This window comes from Monopterus albus, unplaced genomic scaffold (assembly GCF_001952655.1).
Source record: "Monopterus albus unplaced genomic scaffold, M_albus_1.0 scaffold72.1, whole genome shotgun sequence".
Lineage (NCBI taxonomy): Eukaryota > Metazoa > Chordata > Actinopteri > Synbranchiformes > Synbranchidae > Monopterus > Monopterus albus.
The window spans coordinates 940,182-962,826 of record NW_018127952.1 but is presented as its reverse complement, the minus strand read 5'-3'; the positions used below and the strand labels follow the sequence as shown (position 1 = coordinate 962,826).

The window sequence follows — 22,645 nt, the reverse complement described above, 5'->3', positions numbered from 1 at the left end:
AGTTACTTGGACTGTCTCGTCTCTCAGAGTCAGTATGGTAAAAAGTACGGGGTACAACAATTCCATCTAGTCTTATTTTACATGGTGTTTTCTTCCTTTTCTTTATTACGGTGTTAGTGCGTCCAGTCTTTAGGCTTGTAATCAAACTAAGTGGGAGCTTTAAATGGCAAAGGGGTAAGTGTTTGTGCAAGGGGGTCATTTAAATGAATCTGTAATCAGCTTCTCCTATATGTTCAATGTCTTTCTTTTTACACATGTTTTAAAACAGTCATTACAAAATAAAAAAATTGCAGGCCTAACCTGAAAAGAAACGACTCCAACACCCAGGGTTCAGTCATGAAGATGTGCAGTTTTTCCTGAAATTTGTACTCTGTGTTCCAAGATACCAGCTTATTATGGTCGTTGTAAAATGGGTGATTAAATGGATGCTACTTGAAGAACTGAACATTTAAGTTTTTCTGAACTGCACCTCCCAAGTTGCTCTTACAAAGACCAAAAGGGGCTCTTCCTGCTAACAGTATGTTTGTTGCAGTTATAGTCTTAGGGTATATTGTAAGGTATTGTTGTTTCTGTGGACGCCTTTCAGATCACAGGTGGTGCCGGTGGATTGGAACATAGCACCATATGTGATCTTGTCTGAAGCCAGCATGAACCAGCTGTCCACTAAATTTAGTTCAAGCTGGAAATGTGCTGCCAACCATAAGCATTTAAATCTCTCTGGTTCAGATCAGGAGACACCAAGTGTTTGGACTGTCTTTTCCAGCCTGTGACTTCTGTTCTGATGTTTGTGTACATTCAGGACCTATTGCTCCGCTCCTTCCCCATCTGTCAGTCAGGTGTGCTGTGTGTCCTGAAAGACTCCTGAGCTGCTGCACAGTCATGTTGTGTAACTGCTCATTCCTGATAGAGCTGCACACGCCTGTGCAACCTGGCTAATCCTGCACATATTAGACACTGTTGTCAGTGTTGTTTGTTTAGACTTTCCATTAGAATCCACTGGTTACCAAATCTTATTTTCAGAGCTGAAACAATTAGTCAACCACAAAATATCAGCAACTCTTTTGATAATCAATAAATTAAAAAAGGTGTTTTCAAGCCAAAATATTTTGCTGGTTCCAGCTTTTTAATTCTGGGGAGTTGTGGCTTTTCTTTGTGTTAATGTGATAACAAATTTAATATATTTGAGTTTTGGACTGTTAGTCGGACAAAATAAAACATTTCATGATGTCACCTTGGACCTTAGAAAACAGACAAAATGACAGGTGTATTCAATATTCTCACATCCAATAAACAAAAAGATCATTTGAGAAAATAAGTGGTTGATGAATCAATAATGAAAATAGTCAGTTGCAGCTCTAATTTCAGTATATGCAATGGGAGACTCTGCTGTTACAGCCTGGTTTCATACACTTAGAGAGTGTAAATATAGAGCTAAAAAAAACAACAACAAAATACTCATAACTCACTTTTGCACTTCTATTCCCAAAATTATTCACTTTCCATTTTTAGAATGTTGTTTCCTTATCAAACTCCGCTGTGACCAGTTTTATTAAGCAATGTAGAACTTCATTTTGCTGTATAAACTGTTCCCTCCCCTCTCAGATTTGTTGTCATGTTAAAACATGCCACTTTAGTAGCAAAGCCGGTCTGCCCTGTTCAAAGAGGTCTGACAGCAACTGTTAAACAGCTTGTGACAACATTTGTCACAAAGTCGTTGTGCTTTACAATATCACATTTACATGGCTCATTGTTGACAATAGAAAGTCTGCAGTCTTCACAAATGTCCTACAGGTTTTTGCCACACAGATGCAAAATAAAATGACAACAAAGTCATTAGAGTTTGACTAACCCTGATGTGGCATTTGATGAGTCAACGGCTGCATTCAAAAAAAAAAAAAAAGAGGAAAATTAAAGGTTTTGTGTGACTCAGATCTGTGCCCTGCTACTCCCACTGGAGGCCTCTGTCCTGATCCAGCTAGGATCTGTGACTCAGCACTGCATCACCCCTGTTGTTACTGACACTCCAGCAACAAAGACAAAACACAGCCTCATTTCTCCTCCTAATACAAATTTTGATAGGCTATCTATATGAAAACTGATTGAGTATTAAGAAGAGATTCAACTCAAAAGAAAGAAAAAGTTCCACCCTATGTTGACCATATTCTACATTCTCTGATACAGTATATTGTTCTGCAAGAACATAAATAATGATCATTTTTAATCCTAATCTGTTAATATAGAAACAGAGATGAAACAGTAGGAAGTTGGCTGAAATGGAAATAAAAATGTGATATAATACTTTCTGCTGTTAGTACCTCAGATAAATCAGGATATTAGGAGAACCTAGCAACCACACTGACAGGTGCAGACAATGACGATACACAATGAGTGTGAGTTAAATCAATGTCAGATTTATTTTTGTTGTCTGTTTTTACCCCTGATAAATGCATTGTAGCTTCTGGGCCAATTTAAAGTCAAATTAGGTTTAAAGAATAGTAAAAGTTTGATCTAAGGAGTAAAACCTGCCTTTGTCTTTCACTTGCTGGAGGTATTAAAGTTCTCGTAGTTTGATAAATACAGGCCCAGGTATCGTTTTAGAAGGGATAGTTGTCACTGTTCTTGGTTTGACCAGAATACCTGATGTTCTTCTACTAAAAATGCTTGAGTTTGAGCTTTTCTGTTGTGGGTAAACTTGCAAATGACCAGCAGCATGAGTAATACAAGATCAGCATGAAACCAAGAGTTCCTTATTCAAGAAAGAACAAGTGATTCTGAACAACATGTGTTGCAGTTGCACTGTTCTAGACTATGTAGTTACTGGCAGCGGAGATACTGGTGGTAACAAATGCAGCATCACTGGACATTAAAATGGGTCAAAATATGAAGTGCAGTGGTGGTGTTAAGGTTAGGGAGGGTAGACTGAAGTGATCTCACACCTTACACCCCCTGTTTATTCTTATTTTTCATGTACTCAGGTGACTACTGTGAGGTGAATCTTTGTCATAATGGAGGAACATGTGTGACAGGGGTAGGAGCTGATTCCTTCACCTGCATCTGTGCAGATGGCTTTGCTGGAGACACCTGCAACCTGACAGAGACAGGTAGAGGAAAAAAAGCAACCTTTCTGGATGAAGAGCCTAATTACTTGTGCACTAAAACTAAACCCTTTCCTTCTCCCTTCTCTCAGGACACTGCAGCCCTAACCCTTGTAAGAACGATGGGCTGTGCGAGGTCATTGCTCCAACCAGACGAGGAGATGTTTTCAATGAGTACATCTGCAAGTGCCAGCCCGGTTTTGAAGGCGTGCACTGCCAGATTAGTAAGTGACCCTGACCTGCCCTTTGTGTCGTTTGCACCCATACAGCTACACATTTACACACACACCATAAATATCTTTGAATTCTACTCTTACTTGAGTGGACAGCTTTAAACTGACTTGTCAGTTTCTCCAAAGACATTGTGCTATTTAATCAGTGAATTCTGGAAACTTTTAAGTGTTGACACGATTTATCATTAAAGAGAATATTTTCAATAAAGAGCATCTAGATGCAAAAATTACAATACTGAGGTCCCTTAATGCATGAAAAAAGTAGCGAAAATGGGAGAAAGTCGGGTTAAATTTTGTCAGAATAACTCACTAGGCAAATAGCAGTAGGCCCCACTTTCAGAGGACTTCTCTGTATGTGTGAACATGAAGGTTTTCCATTCTCTTATAGCTTTAGTGGTGAAGAGCTGTGCAGTCAGCACAGAGGTTTCCTGAAAGGAACTCATTCACTGGGCTCCACAGTCATTCTGTTTGGCTAATTAGGAGAAAACCACTCCAAGTCTTTTAGCATGCAGACACATTCTGCACAGATTCAACACTGAGTCTGAATAAAGAATTGGATAATAGTACATTCCAGCATATCCTCTTAATAAAAATGACTAAATTGACTTGGGATTATTATAGAAGTTTAGTTTTATTAGTAGAAGAATGAGTTCAAAGATTGAGAAAAGGAAGGAACTCGGGCATTACATTCCACAGATGTGAATGTCTTTATTCTTATTTTCCCTCTATGACTGATACCCATTAATTGGGAACTGAAACACCTAAAAGCTTTGTGAGCAAAGGTCATAGGGATGAAAGAGATCTGAAAATGAGCAACTTTTGGAACTGTAATTCATACTAATACTGAAGAGTCTTTTTTGCGAATGAACAGCTCAGTCTCCAAAGCCACAGTCTGACCACCAAGTGTAGTGTTCATGCAGTCTGGTCGTCTCCTCTCAAGCATTTTCTAATTCTGATTCAGTCAGACATCACAGACCAGACTGTTGTTGAGGGTGGTATGGAGCCTGTCTCATGTAGACTAAATGCACAAACATAAATTTATAAGTACATGAATAATATGAAAGTATTCCTGAGGTTAACAAGGCTAAATTAGCAATGGTTTCATTTCATCTGCACGTAACACGCATGTGGCATTACCTCTGCTTTCTTAGGGTTAGTAAGACAGGTAAAGTAAGGCTGGTCAAAAATTAAATTTCATGTATTATTTAGCTTTTTTTCTGTATTCAGATGAACATTACCTAGCACTTCTAGCATTGCCTTGCTGGCTAACTACATCTACTGCATCCTCCAGAATGATCATAAAGTTAAACACCTCTTTAAAACAGTTTCAACAAAAACTGAACATTAACACCTTCATGAAAGGATTTATTGTAGGACTGTTGTATTAGACTGCATTAATCAGATTAGACTGTTTCTAACATCTTCTCATATGCGAGTACAGATACTAGTGTAATACAAACAGACAGGGAAGCAGATACCACCTTTTCTAAATGAACTGATAGATTCTGTAGTCTTAGCAGCGACAGGGAATGGAGCTGCACTCAGAACTGTCTCCAAGACATAGCTTAAAGTTAGGGCGACATAAACATTAATTAAGATCCAGTCAAAACAGGTCCTTCACTTTTCTGTCTTATCAGCTAGCTCATGAGATCCCTCCAGGACTCAAGAGTCCAGCTGTACTGTAAATACTGCAGAAAACATATTGACAGTGAGGTCTGTTCTGCTGTGTGGTTGGTATATTGGGTATCTTGTTTGGTCATTAGTGATCAGTTTAGCAGACCTCTGTTAAAAATGTATAGGCCATTTTTAAGATGATTGAAAGGAATGACATGCTGCTGTCCAGTATTCAACATGCCTGCATCACATGCTGTGCGAGTGTGCCACCATGTGGAGATAGAGGGGGGTGACAGCTTTTTTGTTGGGTTCTTAATGTGTTGTTCTGTTTTTCTCAGATGTAAATGACTGTGCCAACCAGCCCTGTAAGAATGGAGGGACATGCAGAGACGCTGATGGAGACTATACCTGCCAGTGCCCCTCACCTTATGTTGGAAAGCAGTGCCAGCTACGTATGTTCACTTATTTTATCATTCATTCACTTTTCTTTTAATGTACTGCATTCATTGTGAAAGTGGTCATAGCTTTGACCAATTTTGACAGACACGTCCTCAAATATGTACAACTTCATGACATTTGATTTTTTTTGTAAATCCTTCTTTAAAAGTATGAGGTTAAAAAAGCGTGTTTCCTGAACAGGCTAGTTCCAGACTATGTGTCTATATACAGTAATCAGTAGTGCAAAGAGTAGTATCCTGTAGTCCTGATTAGTAGTGGTCCTGTCGTGGTACTTTTACTGTTGCTTTAGTCAAGCGTAAATAAAAGTCAGTGTATAATCTATTAAAAAAGAAGGTATTTAAAATGTGGACAGGTACAAGTACGATTAGTGGAATATAAATTAATTAATTACATTCAGTATATTTAATAGTGTAATTACTGTGTTCCAGGTTGCATTTCTCTTCTGGGGATGGAGGGAGGTGTAATCAAGGAGTCGCAGATTTCTGCTTCTTCTGTGCACTACGGCATTTTGGGTCTCCAGCGCTGGGGCCCGGAATTGGCTCGTCTCAACAACCAAGGCATTGTCAACGCCTGGACGTCAGCCACCCATGACAAGAACCCCTGGATGGAGGTTAGAAGTCAGAGTGAACACATTAACTTAAAACCATGAGTAAATATTGACTGACCAGTGACAGCTGCAACCTTGACTAACACTTGACCACTTGTTAACAATAGATAAATATGCAGAAGAAGATGCTTCTGACAGGCATCATCACCCAGGGCGCGAGTCGCATGGGCACGTCTGAGTACATCAAGGCCTTCAAGGTGGCAAGCAGTCTTGATGGAAACACTTACACCACATACAGAGTGGATGGCCACCACACAGACAAGGTTAAAGAACCTCCCTAGCATTAAACCTAGGCTGCTTATAATGCAGCAGGTTACTCACCCCTGTGTTTGTGCCGCAGGTTTTTGTAGGCAACACGGATAATGACAGCACAAAGACCAACCTTTTTGACCTTCCAATCTTGGCCCAGTATATCCGCATCATCCCTGTGATTTGCCGCCGGGCGTGCACGCTGCGCATGGAGCTGGTGGGCTGTGAACTCAATGGTAAACACAGAAAGCATCTGATACAATTTCAACAGCCAGATCAGAAACTTGGCAGATGAATTATAGTTTAAGTCAAATTCTAAAGTCAAAAAGTTTTTTAAAGCCTCTCTCTCTATTGCTCTGCTCTGTTGACTTCTTCTTACTGTGGTCATGCTGACAGGCACAGTGACAGTCTGAGTTTATTTCACATGCATTATATCTAGCTGTGGTTAGACCACATAGAACTGTATTCTGTGCAACAATAAAAGCAGTCATTTCAGTGACTCACAGATAGCAACACATACATTTGTGTTTTGACCACCTCCCTTTTGTTCTTTATCTTTGAACAGATCATAAAACATCTACAGAGAACATTAGTTAATGTACATGCACTGTATACATAGCTCTGTGTATTTTATTGCATGCATTCTTCTGCTCTGTATGCACCTTTCTGTTCCCTCCACTTGGTCATTGGTGGATGCAAAATTGATCTTAATTGTACCTATTTCTAACTTTCTTCAAATGGGGGGTGATTTGTCTTTTCTGTGGGTGTATTCATGTCTTTTCACCCTCTTGTCTGCTCTTTCTCCTTCTGCCACTTTCCCTTCCGCCATCTCTGTCTGCTTTTGATTCACAGTTTATTCAAACCCGGCAGGTTGCTCTGAGCCTCTGGGATTGAAGTCTCGCCTCATCTCCGATGGGCAGCTTTCATCTTCCAGCTCTTTCAAAACGTGGGGCATTGATACTTTCACGTGGCACCCTCAATTTGCCCGACTGGATAAGCAGGGGAAGACAAATGCCTGGTCTCCTGCCCATAACAACCGCTCAGAGTGGATCCAGGTGAGGGCAAAATGAGTGGTAAATTCTCATTATTGGTAAAATGTCATTTGATGTTGCAGAGTATAATGTTTTTCTTTTTTTTTTCCCTTCATCAGGTTGATCTAGAGAAGACAAAGCACCTCACAGGCATCATCACGCAGGGGGCCAAGGACTTTGGGGTTGTGCAGTTTGTGTCAGCATTTAAAGTTGCTTACAGTAATGATGGAGAGTCATGGAGCATAGTGAAGGACGAGAACACCGGCAATGATATGGTGAGACATGTATCTCCCTGATGCAGTGTACCGCACTTTCTTTGTCTTATAGTTATGTTTATGGTCCTTCAGCAGAAATGTTACTAAATAATTATTTGACATTTATTTTCAGCTTTTTCAAGGCAACACTGACAACAACACCCATAAGAAGAATCTATTTGAGCCTTCGTTTTACGCCAGATATGTCCGTGTTTTCCCCTGGGAGTGGCATGAGCGCGTCACTCTACGCATGGAGCTGCTGGGCTGTGATAACTAGAAACTCACCAATTACCATTTACCAGTAAAACCTCTTCATCCAGCCACTGCATCTTCCCAGAGAATGGATCTAAACCTGAATCCACAGAGATCATATTTGCCGAATAGCTTGGACTTTAACACTTTTAGCACTTTCTGACAAGTGAGGTTTTTATGTTTGTTAATAAAATTGTGCAGCTTGTATCTGCTCACAGAGTACTGCACATGAAATGAAAGGAATGGACTGAGGTACGTGACCGGGACTAAGTTAAGTTTTTGAATATTACCAGTGATCTTTTATGACTCAAACCTTACTTACTCTTGTATATTGGGACATAAGATTCTTTAGAGGAGGCCGAAACCTTTGCTTTCAGTTTGTGTCCGTTGCATTAAGCTATAGTACTAAAACCAAATGAAGTTACTGTCAAAAAGGTAGTAGCTTTTGTTGGCATCAAACCTGTACTTTACCCAATGAAAGACTGTATAGGAGTTGGAGGGGCCGATTGACAGAAAATGAATTAAGCTGCTGGGAAATCAGGAGAAACAATCATCAAATTGCTAAGGTCATAGTTATATAGGACTATATAGGCTGATTTTATTTAAAATAAACCTACAATTTTGCCCCCTGAATCTATTTTCATAATGTGATGAAGCCTCTATGCACCAGTAGTCCCACTACTGAGATCCTCTCAGGACTGTTTTATCCAACCAAACAGGCCTATTCAGTTTTACTGTCGTATGACAAAAAGGAAGACACCACTGGCCAAGGATGGAAGCAGCTGATGTTGCAACAGCAAATCTATTTTAATGGAAAAAACAATGACTGACACAAATAACTGCCCAGAGTCCGACAGAGCAGTGAACAGGAGCCTGTTTGTGGTCAGACAATGTGGACACCATATCCTCCCAGCAGTCTACAGCTTTTGATTATGAATCAGAAACTCTGCAGATAGGACATCTGAATTAATGCTGATCTTGAAATTAATTCCTTGATATAAACTGTAACATTGTGATTGAATTAAATAAAACCCATAAAAATCACACGTGATATTAAAATTGTGTCCTGGTGTCTGGGCTCTTTGAGGCAATATTCAAAAACACAAAACAGAGCCAAGTACATTTGTAGTACAGTAGCACAATTTGTTATGTGAAATAAAATGAATTTTGTGTGTTTGTGTGTATGCAAACCCTCTTCTAAACAAATTCAGCTTCAAAAAGGAGTCTCTCCATTTTCATCCTGACCTCCCCCTTTTTCTGTGGGGACAGCTTCTTAAACACGCTAGCAAGGCCCATGAAGTAGTACTCATCGCAGTCTTGTGGTCGCTCAGTGTCTGTCTGTACAGCTTGGTGACATTTAGAAGAGTCTGGCTCCGGACTCCTCTCCATCGTCCACACAGTGTAACCTTCATTTGACTTGGGGACATTAGGAGTCTCTAACTGGCTGCTGCTCATTCCTTGGCTGTTTTCGTCGTCCGACTCTAGGATTATGGTTATGTCATTGCTGTTATCGCTGCTGTCATCACTGTTATCGCTGCTCTCCTATGACAACAATAAATTTGTTAAGCATCAAAATGAAATCTGTGACATTCTGTGATGGGCAATATTACACAAAGTGTCTATTGTGCATTATATAAGAGCATTACTATGTCATAAGAAGGGATGTTACTCTTTCCAGTGGTCAGCAAAGGTGCAAGCAAACCCCTGGTTTGGTCTTTTTGTGTCACAGATGTCTTTAGTTTGGATAATTTTTGGGCTTTGCGCTGTTGGGCCCGGCGGCAGGATGGTAGATGATTGACGAAATCTCTTTTCCTTAACACAGTGGCTGTACAGTACAAACAGTGGTAATGTGGCTGTTTTCTGCACTCGAGTCCGCATCTGTGGATTGTGTTTTCTGAAATATGGCACATTTAATAATGAATGAATTAGTAATTAGTAATGAAACACTCTGCTCACACTGTCAATTCATTACAAAACAGAAACTGCAAAAACCTCACCTTCGACATAAATGGCCTTCCTTAAATGATTGTCCAAATGACGCCAAAGTCTGCAGCGCTTTGTGGGTTTGAACGCAGCTGGTAAACAAAACGGACAATGAAATTTGCCTGAAGAGCAGCAATTGTTGCATTTTTGCAGAGGAGGTAAGGAAATTCCTTTCTGGATGGATACGTGAACCTGGAATAGACCATAAAGTAATTAGTCATAAAACAGCCTCAGGTACATCAAATGGCATCCATTTACTAGTCTGCTCTTGTTAGGAGTGAAATGCAGCTAATATAAATGTGAGTTCCCTATACTGGAAGTACTTTACATATTTCTATTTTAAAATTATCCAAAACCTTTAACACACACACAAAATAAAGGTCCAAAACATCAGTACAATTTTGTAGCAGAATTTGTTGTTTCTTCCTTCCTCTCCCATGAATCATGTAACAACCCCTCATATAAATGTATCATGTGACCCTATAGAGGGACCTGTCCCCTAAATTGGCTAAGCACTGAACTAAATTAACTTAAATAGTGAAAATTAGCTGCATCTTGAGCAGCCACAACACTAAAATGCTGCACAAAATAAAAGAGTACTTTGGATTTTAGGATTTAAGTTATTTAGTAATTTAGTTGATAAAACCTCTGTACTTTAACCTAAATAAAATATTGCATGCAGAACTTTTACTTGTAATGGAGTATTTTTCCTTTTCCATTAATGAAAGTAAAGGATGTGAGTACTTGCTGCACCACTACAAGAATGAAGTGAAAGTTTCAGTGCACATCAAAACTCAGAAGCGGAGCCATAGCTAGTATGTAAACAGTTTTTCATCATGGCCAATGTTAGGACAAATCCACACAGCAGGTTGCGGATTTGTTTTTAATTTGCATCGTCTGTTTGATTTGAGTTTAACAGCGATTTCAATACAATTTTGGGCCTTATGTTTCTGCCAAAAACCTTTTAATGGCTAATGTCACCTAGCCTCGCTAAGTTAGAAATACCTCCTGTGCTGTTTTGTCAAGGAGATTGTTTTACTTTCACAGTTTTACGGCTAACATAATTTCTTTGGATCTATCCGGTGCTTTGAAGAAAAGTTACTTAACTCTGGCAAATAAAGTTTAAGATTAGCGTTGCTTAGCTGGCTGCCTGCTAACACAACAACAGCAAGACAATTAGACGATTAAATCAGAGCAAGACGGAAACTTCTCAGGGCTGAGGATAACGTAACGGTCCCATATGAATTTTGTGTGACTGATTATAAAACATCAATCATCACTGTCGTTCGTTCATATATATCCTTACTGTTAACTGTTGATCGATTTCCATATTTCCAACAATTCTAATTCCTCTGCTTGTTCTACTACTGCTGCTGCTGCTACTTCTTCTTCTTCTTCTTCTTCTTCTCTCCTCCTCCTCCTCCTCCTTCTTCTTTAACTAGGTGATGCATTATCGCCACCTACTGTATCATTGCAAAATTTTCATTTTGTCCTAGCAGTCCTATGTCTTCCATATATAGCAGATGAAGACTTCAAAACTTAATTTCCAGAGTTGTTTGTGAATATTGGTTTAAAACACATGCGTTGAATCATTCAATTTAGTTCCTCAATACTGTCTCTTATTTGCATATTTAGAACAAATGAGGATAATATGCTCCACAGCAGTTGATTACAATTAAGCAGTAGACATTACAATTTCTCCTTGGATGTTTTCACTGAGGTGTAGAGATTCATGTGTATTTTATTCCTATCATTTCAATTAAACATGCATCTTTTTATGGAATGAAATGCCTCTGAAAGAAAATATTGCAACTTGTAATAACAATGTGTAAAATTTTAATTTGACTGTGTTTTGATATGTTCAAAGATAACAGCAATATAATTATGTAGAATCAATAACTCCTATTTGTGTTGCGCTTGACTGCAAAGGTGAGATTTAAAAATCAAGAAAGAAGCATACAAACAAACAAACTGTGCACGTGCGTTCCTGTCTGCCTGTCTTTTGGTCTAAATGTACACCAGAATGTTTCAAACAGAGCCAGCAGATGGCAGTCAGATGTTTGGGTACAACAACAACAAGAGCAGAGCAAAGTGCAGCAACTACTACATCATATTAATTCTCATTCATTCAATTAATTTTTTTTATTACAAACACACTGCCTTTAAAGACTTTTCAGGTTTTATATTACAGTATAATTAGTACTTATGCATTGGTCTTCATGTCTTGATCTAATATGATCCACCAGTGGTGTCACACGGCCAGATTGGGTAGTAGATTTGCTAGATTTCACTGTGAACAATCTACAGAAAATATGGCATTTATGGACACGCAGTCACATTAAATGTGAAGAAGGCAGGATGACATAGATTTGACTGCTGAAAATCTGGGTTGAAATGCGACAACTGAACAGTGGGAAGAAAAAACTCACGGTGTGCAGTCACTGATGTATCCGTGCAGTATCTCTCAGGTTTATGAGACATTTATATGTGGGACAGTATTTACTGTGCGGCTGATTCAGCATGTCCGGTGATGTAAGGTTCATATCGGTGACAAAATCTTCACCTGTGAAACCAGTCACTGCATTTCAGTGCTATAAAACTCAGTTCATATGGGAGGCAAATTGTACTTAAACATAAATATCTATTAATCTCATGGAGAGTTACTGGAGCTGTGTCACTAGCAGACAGCTACACAGATGTGTATAAATTCTCTGTGGACTTGTGTCCAGCCATCCTGCCAGGTTTCTGTTCTGGTTCCTGATACCAGTGGTTTTGTTCCTGTTGGTGGAACATGCCTGTTTTACTAATTGTCTTCAGATAAAGTCACTTCACTGCACCCACCTGTCTGTGGTAGACAGCATATAATTTACCTTTATGTCATTTTTACTCCAGTATATTTCAATGTGAATGACTGTACTCTCTACTCAGCTACCTTTACTACTTACCTTTCAGGTTAAAATTTTGCATACAAACACTTCATCACCTTTAAAATGTGGTTGAGACATTCTTGTTACTGAAAGCATATGCCTAGTCATGTTTTCATGCATTTACAACACCTTTCCTGTGAATCCCCTTTTTGTTCACTCCTGTGATGCTATGATGTATCACCCACGTAGTGGAAGAAGTATTCAGATCCTTTTCTTACGTAAAGTAAAAGTAGCAATGTCACAGTGTAAAAATATACAATTTGTAAAAGGCATTCATTTAAAATGTACTTAAGTAAAAGCATGGAAGTACTGTATCATCATCAAAACTGACTTAAAGTTTGACATCATATCACATGGCAGATGAGAAGGTCAAATGAGAAGGCAAGAGTTCAGCTGGCATCTATCAACTTATACAGTATCACTAGACATGGAGTTCATCTCAGCTTGACCCACATGAAACTTTTATTACATTCAATCCATTAATAGAAAAACCTTTGTGCATTATATTGTCATAGATTTTAAGAAAATCTGTGTCCGGCTCCAAATTTACAGAATGAAACCGAATCAAACTATGAATAGGAATTGTACAAGCTGAACTGAATTCCACACTTGGCAACTTCCTCTTCATAGTTGAGGTTTTTGAGGGTGTAAACCCCCAACATAAGTAATATTTTGGTGTAACCTCTGGAAGCTGTATCATGGAATTGGTTTGGAAGTTTCTATACAAAACAAAGAGAGGTCAGCTCCTGGCTGGTGCAGTAAACACTGCAACAATGTGAGTGAGTTAAGAAATGTTATGTTTGTGTTTTTGTTTTGTTTGTGTGTATGCCTTTGATTCAAACACTATGAACGGGTCTGTAAGGCGGTACTGACACTTGTCATCATGTATTTTCTGTATATATGTATTGTGATTCAGTTCATACACAAGTCTCTGACTTTAGTTAATTTATTAAAGATTCACTGATATGTAAAATTCAAATAAAAGTGACACCAACATAGTTTAAAAATACTAAATAGATCACCCAAAGTAAGGTCTTTATGTATATTAGTATGAAAAGTGAGAGAAGCTTTGAAAGGTGGTCCCCCAAATAACCTGTAATGTGTTGAAGTATAATGCACCTGAGATAACAATATAGCTATAAAATAACACAGATATGGGTAAGCTGCTTCATAACAGGGTTTTTTCTTACTGTTTTAGGTACATTTAGATACATTTAGGTACATTTAGATGATACTTCCATACTTTTATGTAAGTAGGTTTTAAAATTCTTACTTAAAATGGTCTGTTTTGACATTGTGCTGTTAATGTTTTTAATGAAGTAAAAGCTTTGAGTTCCTCCTCTGCTATAAAAAAAATTAAACAAAAGCATAGTATCATCATTAAATGTACTTAAAATATTAAAGTAGAAGTAGCAATTAGGAAGTAATATCATTATCATTACATTGTATTTTAATTACTGATGCGCTACTGTGGATGCAGTATTTCAGTGCTGTGAGTCGTGTTCATCACTGGATTATGATTATTGATGCATTTTGTATAATTTTAACTAAGCATTATATACTGTATACTGCAGGACAGTTTATTCTTTGTGTATTTTGCATTAATAATTTGAATCAGCTAAAATAGCTAGAAACTACAGCTGTCAAATAAAGACAGTTGGGTGAAGTAAGTAAAGTAAAAAGGTGAAAATTTCTTTCTCAAATGTACTGGAGTAAAAGTATAAAGTAGCAAAACACAGAAATACGTAAATACAAGTACCTCAGTGGTGGTGGAAAGCAACTTGTATTGATTGTACTGTATAGAGAAATAAACTAAAGTATGATAAACGTAATCTTGATTTAAAACTTTAATCAAAATGTTAAACTTTATAAAGTAGGACCCCGTATTAAGTGCTTAAATACTTTCCACCAGAGGTTTTCTTACAGGACATCCTTTAAATTAAGCTAAATTCAGGACTTTTTCTTGAAATAATGTTTTGTTTAATTGTGGTAGCCTACTTCTACTTTTGCTCAGACGACATTTCACTATGTGTGTGCTTTTTGTGTAAATTTTCTTGCATTACAATTACAAAAGTGACATCATGGATTAATGTTAACATGAGGGTTGAGGGGAGTGGGGCTGCCGCACTACTCGCTCGTGATTGGTTGTTCTGGGTTTCCGCACAGCTCGAGGTGCTTAAATAGCCAATCAAGTCCCTCTGCCCGATATGTGTAGTAGCGGCAGTGCACACCCGTCCTCTTTCAGTGGAAGACAGTGACCGAGCGATATATCTTCTCTGCACTTACTCACTCAACCCAAGTGCCATGGAGGAATCAGCTAGTTGACGTTTTCTGTTGCAACCTTCTCTTTTTAATTCTTCTTCCCGTCTGATCATTGGGCTCCCGAACCGTTTTACTGACGTTTTAAACTCTAAACGACTTTCCACGAGCTTGGACCATCCGCAAACATGAAGTACATCATCGGCATCGGAGGGTGAGTTCTGCCAAATGAATGGCCAGGAGCTAAGCTAGGCCAAAGAAGCTGTTGGGCCCTGAAAGTGCGGCACACGTGGGGGAGGGCGGTCATGACATCTGCTAAATCGTTGCTGCTTTGTCTATTGTAACTTATTGCCCGTGAAACTGTTCGATAATCCGATATTTCTATCTTCATTCAGCTCTTTCTATGAACACGTTGTTTAATCCTCTTGTAATGAGTTCAGTCAATAAACAGCTAAAGAGCTAAAGCTAACGGTACATTCTTATCATAGAGATGACTGGGTAAACCCGCCATAGAGTGTTACCCAGTTGACCTGGCTATTTCTTGTCATGATGTAGAAATGAATGTCAAAAATCCATGGAATTGGTACAAAATGTGGAAATAACAACTGTGACTATGGCTTTTATTGTTGAAAGTGAGTGGTTTGTTAGATTAGTCAGAACTAATGGGATGTAATGGATGAGTGTAATAACACGTGAGGAGGAAAATGTTAAATAATAACTTCACTACCAAAGAGATTTTAGTATTTCATGCTGTCTGGGCTATACAGCTTTTTATGAGGGTTGCATCATCCACCATTCCTTGCCTTACTTGCTTTGTTCTATGCAGCGTAACCAATGGAGGGAAAACCACCCTCACCAACAGGCTGATCAAAACCCTGCCCAACTGTTGTGTGGTACATCAGGATGACTTTTTTAAGGTGAGAAACATGCACATAAATCTTTCACTTTTGGATATAGTTAACCAGAGGGAGTACTTTGAGTAACGTGAGCTGGTGGGGTGTTGCCACTTTGGCTCCTGTGTTTACTAGATGTAGTATGAACAAGTGTGTAAAACACTATCAGAGCCTTCCATATAGCAGAGTGTAGCTCTAGTGGAATGTACCTGGGTACATCTTATCAATATATGTTTCAGCCCCAAGATCAGATTGAAGTTGGTGAAGATGGCTTTAAGCAGTACGATGGTAAGCCTGGGTTTTTATGGAAGCGTGTGTCTGTGTGGGCGGTTGTTTATTGTGTGTTTGCTCTGTGCTGGAACAATGTGCCTTATTTGTAATCTGCATGCTATATACCCTAACTTGAATACTGAATGCGCATTTCTCATTCACTATGATTTTTCTATGCGCTTTTCCTTCCTCCTCGCTTTTCTCTTCAGTCATCACTGCAATGGACATGGACGCCATGATGAGTACGATCTATGCATGGTTGGAGAACCCGGTGAAGTTTGAGAAGTCTCATGGCGTTAATAACACCCTGGACGCTGAGATCGTTGTGAAGCCTGACCATAAGAAGGAGGAGGAGGAAGAGGAGGAGGAGATTCACATCCTTATTGTGGAGGGCTTTCTGCTTTACACCTACAAGTAAGAACATGTGCTTGTTTAATTTCTGTTGCTGCTGTGAAAGAAACAGGGACCTTGTGTCTTGAAAGAAATTTGTCTCTACCCTTGCAGGCCTTTGATCGACGTGCTGAACCAATCTTACTTTATTTCCATCCCATATGAAGAATGCAAAAAGAGGAGGTGGTAAGTGCTTCACTGTTAAGATACAGTTTTTGACTGGTGTTTGTAGTCTAAGCTACTGTCTTGACTTGTGTAATTTGTGTCTCCCTGCAGCTCAAGGAACTACACTGTGCCAGACCCCCCCGGCCTTTTCGATGGCCACGTTTGGCCCATGTATTTAAAACACAAGAACATCATGGAGGCATCAGGTGTTGATGTTGGTAAGATTACCTTCTGGTTTTAAGTAGTGTTTTTTTTTTGTATTGTCACTTAATTTGCATGCAACCGTGTTTTAAAGCTGAAGTGTCTTTGGCCTTTAGTGTGTGTGTGTGTGTGTGTGTGTGTGTTACAGTGCAGCTAGATGGAACCAAGTCAAGGGAACAACTGTTCAACTTTGTCTATGGTGACATCCTGAATAACATCCAGAAGTCTCTGTAACAAAGGTATGCACATCACCTGACTGTGCCCGTATAATAATAATAATTATTTTTTTAAATCAAAATGTAAATTTTGTAATTATTTCTTTGTTTCAGGTCATATGATCAGCTAAAAAGAGTATACTCAGCCTGCAAGCAGAAGACAACCTTGGCTTAAGTTTCTACCTGGTAGCTCATTTAGCTGACTGCTATGTTTTTTTGTTTTTTTTTTTTTTGTTTTTTTTTATGTAAATGTTTAAATGGCAGCAGGAAATGCTGGCATGATTTTATATCGACAATATTTATTGCTTTGATACAGCCTACACTTGAGTTGATGGATATGTTCAGAAGATGGTTGCACATATCAATAAATGGTCCTCTTGCAAAGTCTGCTCTGGTTACTTTAAGGATATAGTTGTACTAAAGCTAGTACAAACTGAAACCCTAATTTGTTTGAACAAACTAGTAAAAAAAAACAAAAAACTGTCCCCTATTCAGCACATAATCCCTGGATAGCTGCTAAATTCAGCACGGTGATCAGACAGCTTTCACTATCTTGTGGAATCACAACGTTGAACCCTATGACCTCGCATTATGCGTACAGCACCTATCCAAACTCACCCTCAGCCCTATTTCCATGAAGTGTTTCTTCAGAATATACTTTTACATAACTCCCAAGTATCCTTGAACTTGCTTTTAAAGAGCAATTATTTGTATGAGAATAAGCACAAACTGCATGATTTATTTGACCATAGTAGTTTGTCATGTGTAAGAAAATACAGCATCATGCTGTTGGACTGAAGTATTGAGCATACACACCATGGACTCAGTTGGCAGTTTTATTATGCACACTAAGCTATAGGTAATCCAGTTTTAACACTAAAGTCCAGCAGTAAATTCTCTTTTCATTAAAGTGATTATGTTGAAACTGAGTTGTTTCATCTTATCATTTTAAGATGGAGTTTAGTGTTACTGAAATGTATGACATTATACTGTACCCCCTCTGTATAATGCAGCACAAAGCCTCCAAAGTGACTATTTTGTTATAGCTATGTGTACCTAATAAACTGGGTATATATTTTATGTAAAGTGGTGTTCAAAGACATTGAATACAATAGTTTGAGTACCTGGTTGCTATCTGGGCAGGAACGTAACTACACTGGATGCGAGCACTTGGAGCAAATGGGACAGACCTGTTTAACTTCTACACAACTCTTATTACAATTTTATTTGTTTTGAGGAAAATGCCTTTAGAACAGCAGTTTAGTCTTTTGTGTAAATACATATTGCTGGCCTAATATTATAGTAGCCTAATGTGATTGTTCCTGTGTTTTTATACACACAATACAGAACCTTTATGTAGAACAACAAAGCTGAAAAAGATTTACATACAGTATGTAAGCAGGGATTTGTTTTCCCCCGAGGTACATACAGTTCTAACTTCTTTCCATACAGGGGGACAGTAACAGTACATAATGTACTTTTACGAAAATGAATAGACAGTCTGCACTTCCTCTGAGGAGACTGACACACCCAGTTACTGGTTAGTTTTAGACCTCTGTGGCTGTATCATCAGAGGTATTTTACATGAAGGGAAAGTTAAAGCTATGCTGACACAGGCACAATATTATAACATCCTGTAAATATGTTATAATTTTGATTCAAAACCAATGTATATTGTTTGTACTCAAATATGCTATTTTCCAGCCATTTATTTTAAAACAGCTCTATTTCCACAAATCTGTTTCCATTTACAGTAACAGTCAGTTTCCCCACTGGTCGATGTGTCATTCTGAAATCATCTTCAAATGTTGATACTGAGCTGTGTCACAGAGAGACGATGTGTTGTGCTAGTCAGGGAGCACAAAGCAGCACTTATGGGTTTCTCTGGTTCCAGACAGACTGCACCATTATTGACATATTTGAGTCTCTACAGCAACAGGATGGATGCACACAGGCACACAGTGTGACCACCTGTCTGATAAAGCATGGCTTTTTTATGCACCTGCACCAAATAATGACATGCATATTGGGTTTTTCACAAATGTGTATTATTATTTAGTTACAGTTGAGGTCTTATTGTCATATTTATGCATTCTGAGGCCTTCAAGAGACTCAGTGTCTACTCCACCTATTTCCTTTCTGATACATTACAATGTACTTGGTATACAGTATATGTGACCCTTCCCCCCCCCACCCTCACTTCCACATGCATTCACATCTGCCTGACTTTGCAGCTCTTCTAGTGTTGCCTGTGATTGTTCAACCACACAATATATTCATTCATCAGCTCTAACCACAAACTAAACAATATACAGAGTGTTTTTTTCTTTGTTTGCTAGATGTAATGTCTGTTTATGGGCTGTTGTATGCACTGAGCTCCAATAGAACAAACCAGCACATTCAACTGGGGGAGAGAGGGAGAGAGAGTGAGTGGGAGATCTTATTACGGTCCTGTCCATTTTGGGAATTTCCTGCAGCCTACTTTAGTTCCAAGCATGACAAACATAGAAATATTTGCATATCTTTAGCTCTGACAAAACATTTTTGAAGACAAGCATTTGCACTTTTTTAATTTTTGTAAAGCAGCAAACAGAGATATCAGTTTTTTAGTGTTCTTTATTTTAGTGTTCATTCTTGCTCACAACCAGGCATTCTGTGTTCTAATGTCCCCATATGACTCAAGAGTAATTCATTCAGTAGTATGCTTACATTTGATACCAAAAATCATTCTGAGATAGTGTGAATTTCCCAGCTAACTAATTTTCAAATGGGAGTTCCCTCACAAAGTACACAAGCTGGGTAGTATGAGATATAAGCAGTTATATAACGTGACGGCTGCTGGCAAGACCTCCCTTGACAAAAAAGTGAAGACTGATTCAAGCCTACACTAAGGCTAAGACATGGCTGCATGTCTTTTATTGACATCCACGTCTATAATGCTTTATCTCTTTGTAGCTTTATGCAGAAGTGTGATGGGTTCAACGGGGACAGCTCAAAATGTTAAAGTTGAACCAACAGTATTTTTTTCCTAGGCCACTGTGAACTCCTCACCCTCACATACAATATTTCATGGATAGATAGCACTGTGGTGAAAGGACATCGTCTCCTGACACCCGTATCGCCTCTGGACTACAACAAACCCTGCAGTTTTCTAAACCACGCCAACCACCACATTAGAGGCTATAAGAAGTACAGTACTGGCTCTTACTGGATCTTGTTTATGCATGTGTGCAAGTGTCTGCCTTCCTTTTTCTGTCTGCAATGGCTGTGGGTGTGCCTGTGCTGCACCCATGTCCTGCTCAGTCTCCTTCTCCTTACAACACCTTTCCACAGTGCAGCCAAAAAGCGACTGTCTGCTGTGATTGACCCAAATAGAGGACATAAACAACACTATAAATCCTCCCTTCAGACCATTAAGTCCATACAGTTACAGTCTGGATTGCCACATCACCACCTCACACAGGTCAGGCAAGACACGTCCATGCAACCACTAACCATCCTGGCAGCAGAGGTGACGGTGCCTCTGTGGCCGTCTGTCTGAGAACTATTTCTCTGTCTTGTGCCTGGCTTTGCAGCACATCCCTTAATGTTTTTTTCTTGTTTTCTTTTGTTACCCAACCACAGAAAACAACAAGAACATTGATTTAATCAAATTGTCCTTCCCCTCCACCACAACTACACTGCTCTTCAAAGCCTCCTTTTTTAGTTGCTTCTATGTTTACTAGTCTAAGAGGAGCCCGTGAAACCATCCGGTTATGCAATGTTTTATTTGTGACGTCTGCTGTTGTTGTCATGATTTGTTTCGAAACTGAGGCCCTGCAAAGCCAGCACGACAGTTAGCTGAGCGGGTTTGTGCTACACCTGTGGAGATGTTGTGAAAAGCCACAGTAGACTGTGGTTCGCCTGCCATGTCTGTGTTTACACTGTGTGGAACTGGCCGTGGGAGAAATTATACCACATTGCAGACACAACAAGACACTCTGCTTGTCATGGTATTAGTCACTTAATTTGGATCACTACTGCACATAGGTGGTCGAAGAAGTATTTAGTTCTATGAAACTACTGATATTAATACCAATTTAAAAATATTTACTTACAGGTTTCAGTGCATTGAAAAGTTTACTGAAATAAAGTTAGCATTACATATGAGTATTATAAAGGTTAGCATACTGAGGTGTTGGGGGGGAACCACTATGCAGCAGCAATGTCCTCAGCCAGGAGCACAGAAGGAGCACAGCCAAAGTTATCTAAAGAAAGCATTATGTGTCTCTTTTTTCACACAAAATAAACTGTTTGATTCTTAATAACTAGGGATTTAATTTACTTTACCGCTATTTCAAATGTGCCACCCCTCTCTATCTTTGCCCTCAAATTTTCTATTTCTTTCTATTTTCTTTTCTTTTCTTTATTGACACATTTTAACGTTAGCAGAAAAAGTCTTGGAACCACTGTGTTAAGATGTTAGGCATCTGCAGCAGCATATTTTTGTCCCATGGCCCTTCCAGCAGTTTTATGTGCTACCATGTTACTTATTATTATAATGCATGCTATTTTATGTCAATCATTATGTTCTGTATGTAAAACCTTTATCTGCAAAGTAACTATGAAGCATAGCTGTCAGATAAATGTTGTGGAGTAATAAGTAGAATAGCTCCCTCTGAAGCAAATTGGAGTCAAAGTAACATAAAACACAAACAAAACTCTCAGAAAAACAATCTCAAAATTGCTCTTTGTTTACTATCTTTTAGCTCCTTAACATCAATGCATAATCTTTGACATAAAAAAATGCATGTTTTGGGGAGATGTGGTGGTTACATAGTAAACTGTTGTGCTTATGCTGTATATCCACCCTGTTGAGTCACAGAAACTTAATTACTAATGTTCTCCACAGAGACTTATCCAGACTTGCTATATAGAGTTATATAAGACCTGAATGTGAAGGGAAAGTGACCTCATTCACTGTCTCTTTGGTCAAAAACACCACAGAAGGGATATGTTTCCCAGAACCATCGGGACAGCTCTTCACATGGTACTCAGCGTGCATGAATGTTGCCACACCAACCAAATAGTAAAACCTAGGGAAAATTATAACATGATGAAACAGTGTGGGCCCGAGGACCATATCCTGTTATGGTGGCTCTGGGAGAGGCCTGATGCTGCCAGTCTGAAGCAGACCACAACCTCCCACTCATCACCCGTCTGAATCACTGCTTATTTATAGAGGAAGGCTGGCAGCCACAATATCATCATCTGCTGCTGCTCCATGACTCGCTTGTGGCTCTGCCGATGGGTGGGAGGGTGGAGTGGGGGTGTTGTGTTTTCCTCAATGGACAAGTTTCTAAAAGCAGAAAAGTTCAAACCAAATGTTTGGAGGAGCACGGCCCTTCCCCGGGTCATCACTCTGATGAACACTTAACCCACGACAGTATGTCTGGACAATAAACCCTCGGTGCAATACCTGTAAATATACATTGTGTGTATAGATCTTTTGAATCCAGACTGTGTGTGTGTATCTATCTATCTATCTATCTATCTATCTATCTATATA

The 22,645-nt window shown here is 39.0% G+C and overlaps 3 protein-coding genes across 4 annotated transcripts in view; 2 read left to right on the top strand and 1 right to left on the bottom strand.

Annotated features, from left to right (window-relative positions):
- The window catches only part of LOC109963370 (lactadherin-like), an 11,656-nt gene extending 2,818 nt beyond the window's left edge, over positions 1-8,838 (top strand). The window contains exons 2-10 of one of the 2 annotated variants that reach the window (XM_020605851.1): positions 2,976-3,101; positions 3,188-3,319; positions 5,281-5,394; positions 5,830-6,011; positions 6,116-6,271; positions 6,349-6,493; positions 7,128-7,312; positions 7,408-7,563; positions 7,676-8,838. In XM_020605851.1, coding sequence (XP_020461507.1) covers positions 2,976-3,101; positions 3,188-3,319; positions 5,281-5,394; positions 5,830-6,011; positions 6,116-6,271; positions 6,349-6,493; positions 7,128-7,312; positions 7,408-7,563; positions 7,676-7,819 — 1,340 coding nt within the window. In that variant the 3' untranslated portion in view covers positions 7,820-8,838. Of the gene's footprint in view, positions 1-2,975; positions 3,102-3,187; positions 3,320-5,280; positions 5,395-5,829; positions 6,012-6,115; positions 6,272-6,348; positions 6,494-7,109; positions 7,313-7,407; positions 7,564-7,675 lie in introns of both variants that reach the window. The other variant, XM_020605850.1, reaches the window with a different exon arrangement.
- On the bottom strand, positions 8,583-11,193 carry LOC109963371 (uncharacterized). Its single transcript, XM_020605852.1, has 4 exons — positions 11,084-11,193; positions 9,792-9,969; positions 9,441-9,688; positions 8,583-9,336 (listed from the first exon to the last, which is right to left on the bottom strand). Exons 1-4 carry the CDS (start codon positions 11,105-11,107, stop codon positions 8,992-8,994), a joined length of 795 nt encoding a protein of 264 aa, XP_020461508.1. The 5' UTR covers positions 11,108-11,193; the 3' UTR covers positions 8,583-8,991.
- A 3,707-nt stretch (positions 11,194-14,900) lies between these two features.
- Positions 14,901-17,522, top strand: mibp2 (muscle-specific beta 1 integrin binding protein 2). Its single transcript, XM_020605674.1, has 8 exons — positions 14,901-15,177; positions 15,790-15,880; positions 16,096-16,144; positions 16,336-16,540; positions 16,631-16,702; positions 16,793-16,899; positions 17,031-17,121; positions 17,212-17,522. Exons 1-7 carry the CDS (start codon positions 15,152-15,154, stop codon positions 17,114-17,116), a joined length of 636 nt encoding a protein of 211 aa, XP_020461330.1. The 5' UTR covers positions 14,901-15,151; the 3' UTR covers positions 17,117-17,121; positions 17,212-17,522.
- The last annotated feature ends 5,123 nt before the right edge of the window (positions 17,523-22,645 follow it).